The sequence below is a fragment of the Dipodomys spectabilis genome, unplaced genomic scaffold (genome assembly GCF_019054845.1).
Source record: "Dipodomys spectabilis isolate Male_0828 unplaced genomic scaffold, ASM1905484v1 ptg000297l, whole genome shotgun sequence".
Lineage (NCBI taxonomy): Eukaryota > Metazoa > Chordata > Mammalia > Rodentia > Heteromyidae > Dipodomys > Dipodomys spectabilis.
In genome coordinates, this window is record NW_024870974.1 from 15,209,692 (window position 1) to 15,229,553 (window position 19,862).

A 19,862-nucleotide genomic window follows, 5' to 3' on the forward strand; every position below is an offset into this window, starting at 1 on the left:
GGTGTAGCTTAGTGGTAGAGCACTTTAATATTCAAGACATCCTGGTTCCAATCACAGCACACGCACGCACGCGCGTGCGCACACACACACACACACACACACACACACACACATACACATCTCATGCTTTCCTTTGAGGATTGGACATTTTGGATTTTTTTTTGCTCATGTGTGTATGCTCTTATTCTTTGCTTGACTCTAAAAAGAATATAAAATGTCTGTGCAAATAACATTTTGAGTCACCACCTGGATTTGAAACAAATGCACCCTGAAAACACTCGGGGCACAGAATCAGTAGCCAGCTGACGGGCACCTCCAGAGCCAGGCTCTGCCCCACCTTCTTTCTCCAGGCTTCTCCTCTGTTTTCACCCCTTTGGAGTTGCCCATTGAAGCCTGCCACTCCCCTTCCTCTCCACCGCCATCATCCACACTCCAGGCAGAGATGAGAAATGAGGGCAGGGCTAAAGAGGAGCACATAAAAAATAAATGAGCCATTCATAAAAATGAATATTATCGCCAAAAGAGGCCGTCTGCCAGCCTCTCCGTGCATACATTAACTCAGCTGTTCTCCTGTAACACGGAATGAAGCCAATGCATCATCTTTTTAGTGGTTGCTCAGCTGATTTACCATTAACTTTGAACAACCAATTGTGAAATGAGTGCTTCACTTTTTTGCCATAATGATGATGAGATTTCTGTTGTTGTTGTCCAGTGCCATTTTTTTTATCATGGAAGTCTTAAAATTGGTTAAAAAGATTCCACTGTGCTTAGTACACTCTAATTTTTTTTTTATCACTTTGTAAAAGGTGATCTACAGAGGGGTTACAGTTATACAAGTCAGAGAGTGAGCACAGTTCTTTTTGGACAATGTCCCCCCTTCCCTTGCTCTCAGTTTTTCCCTCCCATCTCCACCCACAAGTTGTATAGTCCATTCACATAACGTCCAGTGGGTATCTCTGCTGCGTTTATTCACTGTTGGTCCCTCCAATTCTGTACACTCCCAAAGACAGCTAAACAAAGAGAACAAAAAGACAAGAAAAAAAAAAACCAGCAAGAATGAGAAAAACACAAACTCTTGTTTTCATTTCCTGGAGTTCACTTCGATAAATATTATTTTGTGTGACCAGCTCTGAGGACACTCTTAAAAACCTCAGAAGGAATGGAAGACTCAAGTTGGAGGGAAACTGCTTCATGTCACCGGTCTCTGAAAGTCATTCCCACAGATGCTACACGGTGCCTTTTTTCCCTTCCTTGAATACCTTTTTCCCTTTAGCATATCTTTCCCAGAAAGCCAGAAATGCAATTCACTGCACTTTTTTTTGGGTATCTCCATGAGCAAAGCACGATTGCTTTCTCCTTGCTCTGACACATGCACCTGTTAGACCCCTTCTGCCCTCTGAGTCCTGCAAGCTCCTAAGCGCCAACATGAAAGAAACCCCAGGGCCTTCATACTGACAGCTCTCTCGCCTTGCAGCCCCGCTGGGCACCTGTTTCTTATTGCTGGGTGTTTTCTGGGGGCACATGTGTGGGTTTCTTCTTTGTCTTCCACCCTCAGTGTTGTGCTCTGCCCCTCCTGTAAGTTGGGACTATAAAAGGTGACTGATTTCCACATGTGGCTGTGGAGTGAGTGTCATTACTTTGCAGCCACCCCTTGTAAATCTCCACAGGCTACAAGCCTGTGTGTGTCCCCTGCGGTTCCCAGAACAATCCCCAGCGCACACTGACAGGAAGGGTCATTATGGTCACTGATGTTCTCACCATCTGGAATGGTTACAGTTGTCGGGATCTGAGACGAGGCGCTGTGCTGAGGAATCATTTCTCTAATGGCAGTGCTAATCAGGAGGGATGGAGTCGTTGCTAAGAGCTGCTGTGGGAAGAAAAATACCCTGCCAGATGAAAAGGAAGGGCTGCGGATTTGTGTGTGCCCATGTTGAAGTGAAGTGGCTTGGAATGCCATCCCAGCTTCCAAGAGGCCATTCTTCATATCAGGACCGTGTGCCTGAGCCAGCCTTCAGGAGGTGTGCGCTGTTTCTGTGGGCAGAGGACCTGGACTGGATTCTTTGTCCTTGCTCTCAGGTCAGCTGTGCCCTGTAGACACTGGGCAATTGTCTTGTAGCCACTGGGCAGCGTTTGGTGGCAAGGGCAGGTGTGGATGCAGGTTTATTCCATTCCTTCAGCGTGTGTTCCCTGCTGTTCTGGGCAGATCCCTCATCTTGCCACAGGATTCTCCTACCATCAGGATCACGGGACTCAAAGCTGAAGCCGTGAGCCCAAAGGAACCTTCTCCTTCTTATGTGTTTTTATTTCAGGCATTTATTGCAATAATGGAAAGCTGACAAACACGGCGTCTTTGATTGCCTTCCCCTTCCCCAGCTGTTCACCCAAGGTTCTTAAGAACTCTGCTGTGCGGAAATCCACCAGGATCCTTAATGGTAAAATAAAAGCGAACACTTGCATAGATAGTAGATGCTACCAAGCGAACTCATTTCATCTTCACAAATAGCCTCCGTCACTATCTTTCATAGACAACCAAATTGAAATTGAAAGTGGCTGCATACTTTCCTCAAGGTTAAGAACCAGTGGGAGACAGGCCTGACAACAAACCTACAAAACCTAGCCCACGTCCCATGCAGTTTACCGTGCAAACAGCCTCCAAGCTGAGCCACGGAGAGACTAGCACCAGTGGGGCTGGCAGCCAGAAGCCTGACCTTTGCTTCCCAACATCCCCTGTCCCTTTGGAACTCTCCTGCTTGAGACGGAAGCTCAGCCTTGTAGCTCACCAAGCCAGGTGAAGACATGCAAGCCTGCCTTCAGTTCTTCACAGCACAGGCCCCACCTGGGCTGTGAATGGTTAAAGCAAGCCTGAACAAAACTTAGGGAGCTGCAACAGGCTATGAGGTCATCTGGCTAAGGGGTATGAGTCTTGCCTCCAGGACTACCCCTGAAACAGAGGCAGTGGGCTCTCTCCCCTTGTTAATCTCAGCCTGCGGCTTAGGGAAGCCAGGAGAAGTAGATGTTGCCTGCACTGTCTCCCTGCTCTTCCCTCCTCCTTCTACTTCCCACTCACGACCAGCCTCTTCCTGGGAATGACCACATAAACCCATGTACACACACACACACACACACACACACACACACACACACACACACACACACACACACACATACACACACACACTCTAGACACTGGCCTCTTGCTCCTCTTTTCTTCTTTGCCATTCTGGGCTTGAACTAAGGACGTTGTGCTTGCTAGGCAGAGGCTCAGTTCACTTGAACCACACTCCCTTCTTATCTGAAGCCTCAGAATACAACACCATAAACCTGGTAATCACCCAAGACCTTCTGGGCCAAGAGTAGAAAAAGGAGTGTTTCTCATATCCCCCCTACCAGAGAGGGGTCAGTTTCCGGTCAGCAGAATAATTGTTTCATCTTTTTACAACTGTTCACATGAGATCATTCTTATTTCTATAAGCCATTATTCACTACAATTATCAAAAGGGCATTCCACTAAAGAGGTGAAGAAGCCTAGGAAAGGAACAGCATTTACTGAGTCTAAGGAAGGTGGGATTGTTACTGTTACTGTTACATAGTCATAAGAGGCTGATGAGACCTCTGTGGGATCACAGTGTTGTTCAATTAGTCCCAGACACTTAGGAAGAAAACCTTACACTGTTTCTGGCAGGAAGAGTTAACACCTGGCTCCAAGCAAGCTGCTCTGAGCCTACCTGCTTTATTTAACCTGATCCACACTACCAGAAACCAGGCTTTGCCATGTCTCCTTGGTGTCTGTAGAAATGAGGACACCAATAGTTAACTCAGTGCCAGGGTGTGGTATGTCAGAAAATGATTTCAAATTTAGTGACACATCAGTGCTGGTCCAAGTCTGCCCTCACTGCAGAAATAAAGTATGGTGTTGGCTCTGAGGATTTTCTTCAGCTACTGCCAGATGAGCAAGAGAGGGCTACATTTGATTTTTCAGTTTCCTTCCCTCAGTGGAAACCTGTTTCTGAGTTTGAAGTACAAGTTGGATGCCATGTGGCAAATGGATTTATCTGCTATTCTTATCCACTTCTGGTTTAAAACAACAACTTGCTATTGTGGTTATGATAATGTTTTCGGTTTAAGCTCTTCAAAAGACAAATAAGATCTTCCTAAATGTTATCATGTTGAAATATTAAACATTAAAAGCTCCATTTACCTACAGTTCACAGTCCACGATGTTATGAAACCAATTTAGTCCACTTCAAGGCAGCCTCCTGCAGATTTAAGAAGGATGCTCAGAAAATGAAGGCTATGTTAGGTGCTGGTGGCTCAGGCCTATAATTCTAGCTAGTCAGGAGACTAAGATCTGAGATATGTGGTTCAAAGCCAGTCCAGGTAGGAAAGTCTGTGAGACTTGTAACTCCAGTTAACTTCCAAAAAGCCGGCAGTGGAGGTGTGGCTCAAGTGATAGAGCATCTGCCTTGAGCAGAAAGAGACAAGTAAAAGCTCAAGATCTGGATACAGAAGAACTTTACTGACAAGTTTGAGGCAGGGGAATCATCAGCCCTTGGAGGACAGGTTTTGAGCCCTATGAACAATTCACACCTGGTGTTTGAACAGCCCAGGTTGCACATAGAGCCAGGGCTTATTTCCAGGGATTGCCATAAATCGCAGAGCACCGTGAACCAGTCAAGGGCCTCCAGGTCATTCTGACACCTCCCTAGCTCACATAAAGCTGCACGTAGTTTACTTTTTGCTTTTTAAGCCTCAAGCCATTAGCCATGATGATAGAGATTTGCTCAATCTCTCCAGTGACGGGGTCCTTCCGGTATTCACAGCATCCCTTCTGTGATCTCTCTCTGTCTCTCTGTTTTTCTCTCTCTCCCTCATTGCCTTGACTTTACTTTCTTGCTAATTAAATTGTGCAGGACTCTCTGTCTTTATTTGGGGGCTGTCCACCAAGCTGAGAACCAGGCAGCCTGGATGTGAGGCTGTAATTCAGTGAGGCTGCCATTTCAGCATGCTGGGAATTTGGGATTGTCATCTAAACCCCTTCACATCTCATTTCCTCTTCTGCAATATAGAGCTCACGTACCAAAGAATTTGAAATTTGATGAGATTCTTGAAGCTTCTGAGTATAGCACAATATTTTCTGTCTGTCTCTTTTTCTGTTTTGAAATTGCAGATCCAAGACGTTAAAAGTATTGCCCTATATGTCCACTTCCCAGGGCTGATATTATGAATGAGGGCATATTTGAGGATTATGTGAGACTCAGAATTCAGAACTGCTTTTGGCAAAATATTGAAGTAGACAAAGCCTGTTTTCTTACCTTGCCTTTCAGCTCCCTTCTAGTCTCTGAATACCACTGCAATTTGCAGCCATTGGGTCAGGAAGGTTCCATAATACAATCATAGCAAGTGCAATGTGGCATTTGACACCATACATAAGGACAGCTGTATTTGTCCCCCTCAGGAAATACACCACAAGAGGTATTGTGAGTTAAGCAGCTTTCACAAATATGAAAGTTATGCTGCTAGCTTCTGAGTCTAGGCCTTTTCCTGCTCTGGTAGGATTCTTTTTCTCTTAGTACTGGGGATTGGACCCACTTGAGCCGCACCTTAAGCCCTTAACTTGTATTCTGTTATTGAGATAGGGTCCCAATAACTTTCCTTAGGCTGGCCTCAAATTCACAACCCTCCTGTCTTTGCTTCCCATGTACTGGGATTAGAGGTATGTAGTACCACAATAGGTAGGCCTTACTATAGAATCATAGCGGTAAAAATACTAGTGTACAAATAATGGCACCCAGAGATACATGGACCAAAGGATACAAGTGTAGAAAGCAAACTATGGGCATAAGAATCACTCTCTGGTCTTCTCAAAAGTTTGCTGAAACATAGTTAATGTAGAAAATGTACTGCAAGCAAGACAGTCAATGTCAAGGATAGACTTTGGACACCAACAGTACTAGAATTACTGGGGAACTCCTTTTGAGTGACTATTTTCCAGGTCTCGACATGAGATATTTTGAATTGAGGGAAGTAGAGTAGGGCTTGAGCATCTGTATCATTCTGAGGTTCCAAATGTTTGTCATGATCTGCCAGTGGAATGCACTGGCCATTTGCCCAGGTGTTTCTTGAGAGTTATGAAGTTGTTTCAGGCCTAAAGTGGAGACAGTTTACAGCAAAGATTTTGGAGAATATTGTGACAGTTGGCACTGTCACAATGGGGAACTTGGAGAAATGAATACAGAGAATGACAACAAATGAAGGTGTGTTTAGGGTGAGGGACACCTACAGGGGACGGTACAAGCTAGCAACAGTAGAAAGCCACCACCAGACTAGTTCTCAAGGGCCAAGCAAAGGAGTGGCTTTTGGAACCATATGGCATATAGCTGCATGGAAAAGGTTATCAGACAGGATTTACAGCCTTGGTAAAGGATGCAGCTATCATATACCAGCAACATGCACAAAAGCCAAAGGGCAGAGCAATCCAGATGTCCATCAACAGATCAATGGATTAATGAACTGAACTATATAAACACAATGGAATATAATTCAGCCTTAAACTGTGATGAAATTCTGATACATGCCACAACATGGATATACTAAGGAACAAATGGTGTATGAGTCTTCCCCTATAAGTACACTTAATAGATAAATTCATAGACTAAGGGGAGGACTATAGCCTGGAAAGAGTAGCCATAGAGAGCAATTGTTTGGCAAGTATGCATTTCTGTGAAGGATGATGAGAACGTTTTAGATGTAGAATGATGGTTTCAGACACTGAATCTACTTAATCTCACTGAATTATGCACCGGTAAGTAGTTAAGATGGTAAACAATATGTGTATTTTGCCACACATGAGAGAAGATTTAAAAAAGATAAGAAAGATGTAGCCAACCCAGAGCATATCTTATTTTTTTTAATGTTTTAATTAAAATTTTTTCCCTGGTTCTGGGGCTTGGGCACTGTCCCTGAGCCTCTTTGTGCTCAAAGCTAGTGCTCTACCACTTGAGCCACAGTACCACACTGGCTTTATTTGAATAGTTTATTGGAGATAAGAGGCTCACGACTTTCCTGCCCAGGCTGGCTTCAGACTGCTATCCTCAAATCTTAGCCTGAGTAACTAGGATTATAGACATGAACCACAAGTGCCTGGCTTCCAGAGAATATTCTTCAGGGAGTAGTCTGAAGGATAAAGACCCCAGCTTCATCCTTGCACCCGAAATCCTCAGCTGGAATCTCTCTTTGGTTGGACCCAGTTAGAATGCATGGTGCAATGGAGCCCTTTGGTATGGTTCATGAAGATCAGCCATTCATTGCACAGAGCAAGGTGGTGGATTTCTTTTTTTTTTTTTTTTTTTTTTGTCAGTTGTGGGGCTTGAACTCTGGGCCTGGGTGCTGTCCCTCAGCTCTTCAGCTCAAGGCGAGCGCTCTACCACTTGAGCTACAGCGCCACTTCCGGTTTTCTGGTGGTTTATTGGAGATAGGAGTCTCACGGTCTCTCCTGCCCGGGCTGGCTTTGAACTGCGATCCTCAGATCTCAGCCTCCTGAGTAGCTAGGATTACAGGTGTGAGCCACCAGCGCCCGGCTAAGGTGGTGGATTTCTTAGCCCACATCTGAAATGGCTTGGGTGGCTCATAGTACAGCTTCCTGTGATAAAATTTCTCCAGAGTAGCAGAACTAATAAAATGTACAAAATTGGAAGGGAGGATTTGTTAGACTGGCTCACAGGATCGGAGATGGAATGGTCCCGCCCTATCCATCAGCACACGGGAGAACAAGGAGAACCATTAGCTGCTTGGTCTAAGACACTGGAAGCCTCAGGCCAGGAGTGACCAACGACGCAGACCTGGTTTCAATCTGAAGGTCTAGAAGCTTCCTGGAGGGTCATTGGTATGAGTCTAGGTTTAAAGGCTAAAGAATCTGGAGTTTAGTGGCCACCAGTTTAGACAGCAGCAAAAACCACATCTGTTCAAGAATTCAAACCTGGGTGCACTGAGAACTCCCTATTCATCTTTTGTCTCACCTAGATGCTCTACCTTTTTGGGTGGCACGTCTATCTTTGGGGCAGGTCTCCCCTTGGTCTGCTGATGGAAGGCCAGTCTTCTCTGAAAGCATTCTCTCACACTCAAAAGTGCAATTTACCAGTTTTCTAGGTATCTTTAAATCAGCCAAGCTGACAATCAACCTTAACCATCACAGAGGAGGATCCAAGGGGGTGGGAAGGATGCTGGATGGAACAGGTCGGGTTCTATCTTTTGTTTCCCAGAGGAAGCTGAACCTACGATGTTAATTCGAAAAAGTGCTAGTGAGCCAGGTGCTGGTGACTCAGGCCTATAATTCTAGCTAGTCAGGAGGTTGAGATCTGAGGATAACAGTTCAAAGCCAGCCTAGGCAGGAACATTTGTAAGACTCTTATCTCCAACTAACCACCAAAAATCTGAAAGTGGTGGTGTGACTCAAGAGGTGGGCCACCAGCCTTGAGTGAAATAAACAAAGGAATAGTAAGTTCCTAGGCCCCTGTTCAAGCCCCATATCAACATAGAAATTTTAAAAAGTGCCAGTATGCGAACAGGTAGCTGATGGCAGCCCATTTTTTTTCTTTCTTTCTCAGAAACAACGGTACACAACAGTAAATACGCAACCAATACATTCAGTGGGATGTTTTCCAATTAACCTGGAAAATCTGAAGTGCCATGATGTTCATTTATTGACAGCCTTTGCTCTAGAAATCCTTTTCCTAGGAATCTGCCTGAAGGAAATAATTAGGAAGGAAATAATATAGACGGAACTTTTCATACAAGGGGATTTACAGAATCATCACTTATAATCACAAAAAGGATAACTAAAAAGTCCAGCATGTGCTATTTAATATTAAGTGAGAAGGCAGCATTCACACCGACTATATAGTACACTGTCATTTGTGTAAAAGCGCGATCAAACACACCAAAATGTTGGTGATGACCACTAAATGACTGGAATCGTTTTTCTAGCTTTCGCATTTTCCCTATTAAACTTGATTTTCTTTGATAAGCAAAACAACCCAACCCATGTATTTTGTAGAGTCTTGTGGCTGGCTTGCATGATAAATATTCCCAATAAAGGACCTATAGAACGTGCCCTGCCATCCTGCATAAAAGGCATTGATTTACCTGCTGGCTTTCTATTAATTTGAAGGAAAGCAGCCAGGGGAAGGGCACCACCTTCCCTGAAATAGACAGCGTGTGTGGCTGAGGCTGCAGCTTCCTTTGATGGGATATTGCTAAAGGACGAAATTCTATCTCCCACAAGAAATGATTTCTGCTGGCGGTGCAATCGGCAGGCTGGAGGCTGCCCTTGGAGAGGCGGCTACATTACTGAGTATTTGTAAAATCAGCAGAGCCTATGCATGAACGGTCACAGTGGCTGATTTTACAAGCTACTCACGACAGGCATCTACACATAGAAAGCTGTGGCTCAGAGCATACTTAACCTATTGTTATTCCTTCCTATTTTGTTTTGCTGTTTTCAAATTGAAGTCATTTTACCCAAGGGAGATAGCTGTTTGTGTAAAAGGACTCCATAGACATATAATAAGACTGTACATGAACCTGACCTTGCTATAATCTTGACCACTTTTTTTTTCTGGCTTCTATTGAACTATTTCTCACCTTTGTACCTCCCACAGTGGCTTGTCTCATGTGTGTGGGGGTATGTGTTTCTAGAAGGAATTGAGCTCTGGCTGGGCATGAACTTCGAAAGGCCTGCTCCACTGATACCCAGTTTGGTTCTTCTCAAAGTTTTGGGGGCCCTACTCATAAAAGGGACTACCTGCATAGATAACAGGCCCTGCAGGGTCTGCCTCAGGTTTGCTCTGTTCTAGGCTGCAAGGGTCTCATCTCCAAGATTCTGACCCAGTAGGTCTTGGTGTTGACTGCACATCTTTGTTGGAGATGTTCTATTAGCTGCATGCTGGTGGCTCACTCCTGTAATCCTAGCTACTTAGGAGGTAAAGAGCTGAGGATTGTGGTTAAAGACAGCCTGGGTAGGAAAGTCCTTGAGATTCTTATCTCCCAATTAACTACCAAATAGCTGGAAGTGGAGCTGTGGCTCAAAGGGTAAAGTTCCAGCCTTGAGCAAAAAAGCTAGGGATAATGTTCAGGCCTTGAGTTCAAGCCCCAGGACCAGCAAAACAACAATGAAAGAAAGAAAAAGAAAAAGAAAGAGAAAAAGAAAAAGAAGGAAGGAAGGAAAGAAGGAAGAACAGAAGGAAGGAAGAAGGAAGGAAGGATGGAAGGAAGGAAGGAAGGGAAAGAAAAAAAGAAAATGCTCAGAGTGTATCAGAAAAATCTCTAGAAGAAATGAAGCAGTTCTAGTAGCATTCATTGCTAGTAGAATACTTGCCCAACTTTAAAATCTAAAGATGTACTTTTGTTCTGTTTTATACTTAGTTGCTGTTATAGCTTATCTTTTTCTTTTCTTTTTTCTTTTTTTGGGCCTGGGCACTGTCCCTGAGTTCTTTTGCTCAAGGCTAGCACTCTACCACTTGAGCCACAGCACCACTCCTGGTCTTTTCTATTTATTGGGTACTGAGGAATCGAACCCAGAGCTTCATGCATACTAGGCAAACACTCTACCACTAAGCCACATCCTAGCCCAGCTTAGAGCTTTTTTTTCTCCTCTTCACACTTGGCCTTGTGCCTGTTGGGTAGGACACTACTACAGTCATTTGATCTTGAATGTCCTGAAAGGCCCTTGTGTTAAAAGGATTAGTCACCAGCCTGTGGTATTATTGGGAGGTGGTGGAACCTTTAAGAGGCAGGCTTAAGGGAAGGAAGTGAGGTTGTTGGGGCCATTCCCTTTCTACTTTCTACTTTCTAGCCACCATCAAAGGGAAAGACACCTCCTCCACCAAGTGTCCCACTGCGATGTGCTTCACTCATAGGCCAAAGCAATGGTACGGAGAGACCACTTACTGAAGTTTCAAATTCTTAGAGCCACAATAACCTTTTCCTGCTTTAAGTTGATTGTCTCAGGTACTTTGTCACAGTGATAGAAAGCTGACTAACGCAACTGCATTTAGAGAAAGGAGATTATTGCTATGGACCGCTGACATATTCATATTTAAGTGAAGACTGACAGTGTAGCTCCGCAGTGGAAGTCTGGCCTAGAGTACATGAGATCCTGAGTTAGGTCCCCAGCACTGAAGAAAAAAAAAAAAAGCGTCTGAGTGAGTTCCAAGGAGTAGCCTCTCAACATTAGTCACAAGGATTTTCTCCTTCGTTACTAGTATCTTTCATACATGAGAGCTTACTTTGCCCACGATTTTCCAAGTTGTAGCTGAGTGCTTTCTGATCTTCAGCCAGAGTGAAAGGAATTCACATTTCTTAATGACTAGCCTGGCATTATATCTAGAGTGAAATTAAGTGTGAATATAAATAACTTGGTTAAGTATACAGAAGACAAAGGCAGACATAGCTGAAGATACTCAGAGATGCAGAGCTGTGGTTGCATTTGAGTCTAAATATAATGCAGCAATTCAGAGGAAAGCGGAAGGTGTTTTGAATCAGTATTGAGCACCAACCAACCATTTTCTCCCTCCCTCTTTCTCTCCCTCCCTCCTTCTCTCCCTCCCTCCTTCTCTCCCTCCCTCTCTCCTCCTCCCTCCCTTCCATCCTTCCTTCCTTCCTTCTTCCTTTCATGCTTCCTTCCTTCCTTCCTTTCTTCTTTCCTTCCTTCCTTCCCTTCTTTCCTTTCTTCTTTCCTTCCTTTCTTCTTTCCTTCCTTCCTTCCCTCCCTCCCTCCCTCCCTCCCTCCCTCTCTCTCTCTCTCTCTCTTTCTTTCTTTCTTTCTGACTAATGCCTGCAGGCACTCTTTCTTTTCCTTCCTTGCTTCCTTCCTTTTTTCCTTCCCTCTTTCTTTCTTTCCCTCTCTTTTCTTGTTCTACATAGAAGTATCATGCTATCAAACTTATCAAAACACCATCAGAAAAGGTCAAAGAGAAGGAGGCTTGCAAGGCTGCCTAGGCCTTTTTATGTTTGGGAGCAGAGTTGTGAAAAAGTTGTTAACCTCCCATGTCAGGTGGTAAGTGTTCAGTTAACACAAAGGAAAATGTTGCAATCAAAGAACCATTTCTTCATTAACCTGAATACACAGAGCAGCAATTGTATGTTACTATTACTTCATAACCACTGATTCCCTCCATTTGCTTGGAACCCTCAGAAAAGGTCTCAAGAGCAGCCATTGCTGAGGACAAGACATAGATCCATTTTCAAGCAGCATTGCTTTCAAAAAACAACAATGCTTTGTGTCCTCTGCAAATACAAAGCGATCCATACAGAACACATCACAAAGTTATACTCTCAGGAGAAAAGATACGGCCAGCTTGAATAAGCCCTTGAAAATTATTCAGGTGTTGTGCATTTTTCTCTTAGGAAGGATAGAAAAACAGGATTCTAAACAATTGCCAGAGATATAATAATAATAATAATAATAATAATGGCAGGACAAGAAATTCCCTGGCATAGGAGGCTGAGCACCGTGCACCACAAGAGCCTCTGGACCCATCTTAAGGGTGCTGGGAGAGCCCATCCCCGTTCCCAAGAATGGGCACAGCTCTGCCCTGCCAGCCCTACAACCTTTCCAAGCAAGTTCTGTGGACCAGGGGCATGCGCAGAGCCACCATCACCTCATCCACACTTGAACTTGCTGTGATGAGCGCATTTGTTTGTCCTCATTAAAAGCAGTGTTGCAGGTGCTACCTGACGTGTGGAGACAGTGTGCTGGGCCAGGGCCAGGGAGCCCAGAAACCAGAGCCAGCTGAGGACTATGAGCAGAGCCTGGCTTTGTTTGGGGCTCTGTCCTGGACAAACTCACAGCCTCAGGAATCCAGCTGTTTCTCTTAAGTCCCAGGCAACTTGTCAGTAACAAGAGACATTTCGGCAAAGGTTCCCCAGATGTGATTTGCAACATCTGTCTGCCTCTAGAAGTGTCCAAGGTCACCCCAAGGGTCAGGAAGAAGTGCTAATCTGACTAATGCCTACCGACCCTCTTCCTGTTTCCAACAGAGCTTCTCTGATTGGATCCTTCACTGACACTGAGTTCTAAATAAGACTGAGGTTAAAGGTGTGAAAACCATGAGATTAGTGAACGTTTACAGTCTCTACTCAGAAAAAAAAAGCAAAGTCGAAGCAAAGTGGAGCCCCAATTGTTTTCTTCATGGTTAAATATAGAGTTGTAAGTATGGACTCAAGGGCTGGCTTGCCCGGTTCTCCCTCAATCTCTTTTGCCTAGAGGTATATGACTTTGAGCCAGTTTCTTTTGTTTGGCTTTCTTTTTCTTTTTCTCTCTTTTTTCCTCCATTCCTTCTTCCCTTGATCCCTTCTTCCTCCCTCCCTTCCTCCTTTCTTTTTCCCTCCTCTCTTTCTCTCTCTCTCTCTCTTTCTCTCTCTCTCTCTCTCCATTTTGAGCCACTACTGGGGCTCACTCAGGCCTGGGCACTGACCCTTAGCTTTTTCAATCAAGGTTGGTGCTCTACCATTTGAACTATATCTACACTTCCTGGGGCCTGAACTCTGGGCCTGGGAGCTGTCCCTCGGTACTCTACCACTTGAGCCACAGCGCCACTTCTGGCTTTTTTTCTTTTTGCTTATGTGGGTGCTGAGGAATCGAACCCAGGGCCTCAGGCATGCAAGGCAAGCACTCTACCACTGAGCCACCTTCCCAGCCCACTTCCTGGTTTTTTTGACGATTAATTGGAAATAAAAATCTCAAGGACTTAACTGGACTGACTTTGCGCTGTGATGCTCAAATCTTAGCCTCCTGTGTAGCTAAGATTACAGGCATGAGCCCAGCCTTTAGCCAGTTTCTTTTCTTTTTTTGGGGGGGGGGGTGCTGAACTCTGCGCCTGGGCGTTGTTCCTAAGCTCTTCAGCTCAAGGCAAGCACCCTACCACTTGAGCAACAGCACCACTTCCGTTTTCTGGTGGTTTATTGGAGATAAGAGTCTCATGGACTTGCCTGCCCGGGATGGCTTTGAACTGTGATCCTCAGATCTCAGCCTCCTGAGTAGCTAAGATTACAGGCGTGAGCCACCAGCACCCAGTGTGGGTCAGTTTCTTAACTTCTCTATGCCTCCATTTTCTCATCTGTAACACGGGAGTAACAATACTGATCTCAAAGGACAGTCATGAGGATTAAGTGAGTTAATATATATGAACCCCTTAGAGCAGTGTCTGGCACAGAAACAAGGATTTCTTATTATCATTGGCCCACGCTAGCAATGAGCTTTTGGCCAGCATCAATAATAAAGCCACGGAGGGGAATGTGGAAGAGCTCACTGGCTCTGTGTAAAGGTGCTTGGGAGTGTAATTGGATTTGCTGAAAAGTGCCTTTTTAAGCAGTACTGCGAGCTTCTGATTCACATTTGGGGAGAAAAGCAGAACAGAAGGTGATAAATTCCTTTATGGGAGAGCTTGGCAGGAGAGGCAGATGTAACTGTAAAGTTAATTGGTGACTGGGAGGCGGAACTCCTGGGCAGCGGAGACCCAGGCACGAGCATGTTCCCGCGCCCACTCCAGTTTATGGTGATTGCTTCATTAGGGATTCTGAAAGGCCCTTCTTGGGCAGCCTCTGGTCCTGTCTTTGCCCAGACAGGGATGATGTCAGCATATAGTTTATGGAGTTCTGCAGTCCTCTGGAGATTCCGGGAGCTCACAGAGCTGTCTCTAGGCTGCTTGCCAGCGCTCTGAACACTGAATCCCACCGGAATCTTCTGCATCCCAACTTGCTTGTCTCTGTCATGATTGTCGCTGCCCTTTCTGCCAGCGCTGGGACACGCTGAATGGCTTCAACAGATTCACAGGCAGCTCTTATTTTTCTGACCTCCTTGACTTGGGTCTTTGAGAATTCGGCTCTATTTCTCCTCCCTGCGCAGCATTGCAGAGGGTATAAAATGGGATAACACACCAGGGATATGCCAGTTGGAAGAAGCCAAACTTAAGAGAGTAGAAGGTATCATTATTTTATATGGAGAGAAGCAGATACCTGCTAATTAAACTCCAGCTTCTTTTTTCCCCCTTTGTAATCTGTTTGAAAATGCTTCTTCAAACTCAGATGCAGATTCTTAAAAAAAAAAAAAAAAGATATTTCCCCCTTGCACATACATAAAAAAGGAAAAAATAGCTAAGGCTAGGGTATTGCTAAAACTTTTAAATGTGAAGGGCGTATGTTTTCTGACTCACTTCTGTACCCACAGCTGACAATCTGGGTGTTTCTTTACATACGGGCTTGTGCAAGGTCCATGTCCACTCACAGGGCACTCTCTTGGTTGTTGTAAATGGTCTGGGAACTCACAGCGATGGCGCCATTACAGGGGAACAGCTATGACATGTTTGGGATTTTTCCAACAATGGTGAGTTCTATGTAACTGCTTTGGAAGGCCGGTAACAGCTGTAAGATGCACCCCAATTGACAGAGCATTTGAGTGTGAAAAGAGTACTTATCTTAGACTCTGTGATGCTGGAGATGAAGGCTTGATGCATGTTACTTTAAGAGGATAGGTTTAATCTCAGACAACCTTTCAAAAGTTGTGACAGAGCTTTCCCTTATTCTGTAAATGAGAAGGTACAGCATGAGTTTGGGGTGTGTTGTTCAAGAACTTGGTGATTTCTTCAAGGTCTGGGGAGGGTCAGAAGAACTCAGAGTGGGGAGAGAGGCTGGGGAGGGGACGACTGTTCTGCGATCTGCTTTATATTCTACCCAAGTATCTTCCCTTAAATGTGACTTATTATTTCCAGGCTGGCATTGTTATTCCCTGTTAAAATACAAATACCCTTTAAAAGGTCACTCAGTGCTCCTCCTGCTTTGATTGATCATTTTTTCCCCTTCCACAGTGGATTTCACGAGAGAGATTTTATTTAAAGGAGTCAAACTTTTGAGAAGAAAAACTCAGAATGTTTCTTAGATCATAAAAGGCCACATACCATATAATTCTAAAATATCCAGAGTAGGTAAACTGGTAGAGATACAAAGTAGACCAATGGTGGTCAGAGTCTAAGGGAGGAGGTAGGAAGGGAGAAATATACAGAGATTGCTAATAGAGACAGGATTTCTTTTGGAGGCAATTTTTTTTTTGGTGGTGGTGGTTGTGGTGGGTTGTGAGGCTTGAACTCTGGGCCTGGGTACTGATCCTCCGCTCTTTAGAGCAAGGCGAGCACTCTACTACTTGAGCCACAGGGCCACTTCTGGTTTTCTGGTGGTTTATTGGAGTTAAGAATCTCACAGACTTTCCTGCCTGGTCAGCTTTGTACCATGATCCTCAGGTCTCAGCCTCCTGTGTAGTTAGGATTACAGGTGTGAGCAACTACCGCTCGACAATAAAATTATTTTAAAGTTAGTTTTTTAGAAGTGGTTGTGTGATTCTGATTTGTACACTTCCAATAAATTGTATAGCATGGAATCACATTTAAAAAACTATTTAAAATATGTTACCTAAACAGAAATTCTTTCATAACTTTCCCAAAGATAGTTAATAAAAACCTACTAAGAATTATTTTGTTAACAGCAACTCAACAATCATAGCCAGCAAAACGCTAGGCATTGTGGCTCAGATAAGTCCCTTTTCTTTGAGAAGCCCTCCAGTCAAGGAGAAGCAATAAAGAAGGCCATATCTAAAGAACACTTAATTAAGGAAGTTGTCTGAGAGGTTGAGGGACAACTCTTAGTGAGCACGGGATTTGGTTTGGCCTTGAAGACATTGACTTGAAAAGTAGGTCTGGGAAGTTGGAAGAGGGGACAGAGAAGAGGAGAGAAAGATCTCAGATTCTATGCAAGTGGACAGTGGCTTTCTGGGAAGGAGCCCAGGTTGATTCCTGAGCCTAGCCAGGGAGAACAGCTCTAGGCAGAGTAGAAGAATGGATGAGATTCAGTGAGTGGAAGCCAATGGAGCCAGGCCAGAGGAGGCCTTGAGTCTCAAGGGTGAGTGGTCAGCAGAATTTGACTGGAAAGTGACATGAAGAAAACACCACCACCACCACGGGAGACGTGGGCAGGGTTGCTCAGCCAGCTGCGAATACATACTAAGGTCTTAGGTTCCGTTTTCCTGAAAGTCAGGAAACACCACCCCAGCCATGGGTGCCAGAGGTCTTGGAAATAGTAGTCTGGTTTCTCAGGACAATACATACTTTGAAAGGATGAAAGATGGAAGTGAGAGATGGGAATGACTCAAGGAAGGAACTGCCCCTTCTGTCCACACAAAACCCACGGAGACAGCGGCCCATCCCTCACAGCCCTGCTCTGGCGGGGCCTGACTGCCCCCACTGCCCACCCATCTGGGTCGCACTTAGCAGTCAGGTTGCTTACTCCAGCAAAGCCCCCCCCCCTCTATATATAAACTCAAAGCTCTATAGTCCCTGTTCCCATCAGATAAGCTGAGACTGATTAAATTGAATCGGCAATGAGCAATATAGAGAGGGAACCGAATCATTCAAAATGTATGGATGTACTAAAGGCAGACAGAGTGCAGAACAGCCCTTGGTTCCCCTTCACTGAGGATTCAATGTGATTCTTAACCAGACATCTCCGAGGTCCCCGTGTCTGTGTGGCCTCTCAGGATCTGTTTATCTCTCTTTGGATATTTCCATTATGAGCCCCCTACTAGGCCTCCCGCGGTTCTGCATTCATGCTTGCTGTCACCAAGATAGTTCTTTCCTTGCATGAAGGCTTTTTGTTAATTTTCTTTCTCCATCTGCAGCCGCCCAAAGTGTACTCTTGGAGAACAGAAGCTTTGTCAACTGTGTTTCTGTCATAGGCCAGAAATGGATGTGTGGGGAGTGGAGGGTGACTGATCTCTCCATTAGCTCACACACTGCAAGTGCTGCAGCAACCACCTGTAACCCAGGAGCACTCTCTGTCTCTCTCAATTGATTCTTTGTACTGTGTTGAGCTGGCTCTCAGAAAAGCAGAAAAGGATGCTTATTATGCACTGTTTTAATACTACCATTAAAATAAAAATAGTTTTCAACCTTTCCCAGAATGCATGGATGATATAAACAACCTACTTATGCTCTTCAATCTTTTTTGCATTCTGGGGGTGGAACACAGGGCCTTGTTTTGGCCATGCTATAGGCCAGAACTCCATCATGGAGCTACACCCATAGCTCCTGTTCAACCCTCCGATATGTCAGCTTTACTCTCTATCTAACCTTAGGGTGATGTGTTTGCTCCCCTGAGTCAGTAACCTTGTAATTCTTTGTGTCTTTTGGTTTGGGAATAGAGTCTCCCTGTGTTGCCTAGGTTGGTCTTGAACTTGTCAGCTTCAGAAGATGTGCTATGTTGACTATTCAAGTAGCCAGGAATGCAGACTGAGTACAGGCAGCTCAGTTAAGCTTGAATTCTAACAAGTTCCTCAGAGGAACACACCCCACTTCTGTTCTGTAGAAGGAAAAGTTGAAAGCGTCTGGGAGGACCCACTTCTCTCTCAGCCCAGCTGTCCTGAGCCCTGGATATGAATCTGAGCTATTTCTTTCCTTGATCATGTGGTGCATGCTAATAAACGGCAATAGCCAATAGTCAATTCAGACAACATGTATTATTGTCCCTCTCCATACAACGGTGGATTATCAAAATTAGCACACCTATATTTTCTAGGAAATAAAGGAGTTTTATAAATTACTTGCTCTATACATTTTATAATTTATTATTGTTCTATAGTATCTCTCACTGGACACTTTTTCCCTTTTCAAAACACTTTCTGGATAATTCACACTCTGATATTTTTAACTGTCTTCCAAATGAACAACATGGAAGAACTTCAAGCCAGCCCTTTAAATACCGGTCTGGAAACTGAACCCAAGCTGTTATACAAGATAGGCAAGTACTCTACCACTGAACTCAGACCTCAAACCGGATTATTTTCTAAAAATGCATTCTTCATGAACCAGGAATGACCCACACCTGAGGGAATTACAGATGTTTGATCATTTTTGTGTGGGCAAGGTCCATGATGATAAAACACTTCTGTTGAGTATTTGTCACCTCAAAGGACTTCTTTATTGCTCCTGCTAATTGATCAAGAGCAGCGTTGGCTAGCAACTTTATTGACATTATCTCTTGCCATAAACACCTGCAGAGGAATGCTCTGAATTCTTAGGGATGGTCTTACTCTTCTGAGAATATTTCCACCAGCATCCTCACTTTTCAGTGGAAGATAGAAAATGGAGGCTGCAATCTGATAAGTAGGGAATAGGTAGGGTATATGAGCTTCAACGAGAGGTCTTGGGGGAACATTTATAGCCATGAGAATAGATGAAGGGTACCACAGAGGGAATCTTATGACAAAAAAAATGAACAAGAGTTCTGGATGGGGCTCTGATTAACTCCCAATAACATTGACTAACCTTGTTGCAAAGGAGAGGCCTGGTAAGAAATAGCTAATGGATAGGTCACAGGCACCAGGGCCTGAAGACAGCAGGAAAGCGTCCTCAGAAGTAGATAAGGTTGCTCCTTTCATGTTGAGAAACTTTAATGGAGTGGGAGAAGCAGTCGTTGCATGCAGACTGGGAGAACCCAAAGGTCACTGTGCTTTTCAATGCTCTGTTTGGTCCAACTGTGCATAAAGTTTAGTTTATAAGAAAAAGCCCATTGATAGATCCATTTCCACAGTTAAGCGAAATGTCTTACATTCTGTATTACCTTTCTTTCTTAGAAGGAGAATAATAAAAGAACTTCTGTAGGACTTGTAACATAAAGGATTTGGCAATACATGTGGCAAATTTTAGAAAACAGATTGGAGAACAGGTTTTGGGGGCTTGGAATGTGGTAGAGTGCTTGCCTAGCATGCACGAGGCCCTGGGTTCAATTCCTCAGTACCACATAAACAAAATAATAATAATTTT

The 19,862-nt window shown here is 44.4% G+C and overlaps 1 protein-coding gene across 1 annotated transcript in view; it reads left to right on the plus strand.

The window, feature by feature from the left end:
- Positions 1-2,364, plus strand: part of Tmem154 (transmembrane protein 154) — a 49,522-nt gene extending 47,158 nt beyond the window's left edge. The window contains exon 7 of the mRNA XM_042701861.1: positions 2,310-2,364. Coding sequence (XP_042557795.1) covers positions 2,310-2,325 — 16 coding nt within the window. The 3' untranslated portion in view covers positions 2,326-2,364. The remainder of the gene's footprint in view (positions 1-2,309) is intronic.
- The last annotated feature ends 17,498 nt before the right edge of the window (positions 2,365-19,862 follow it).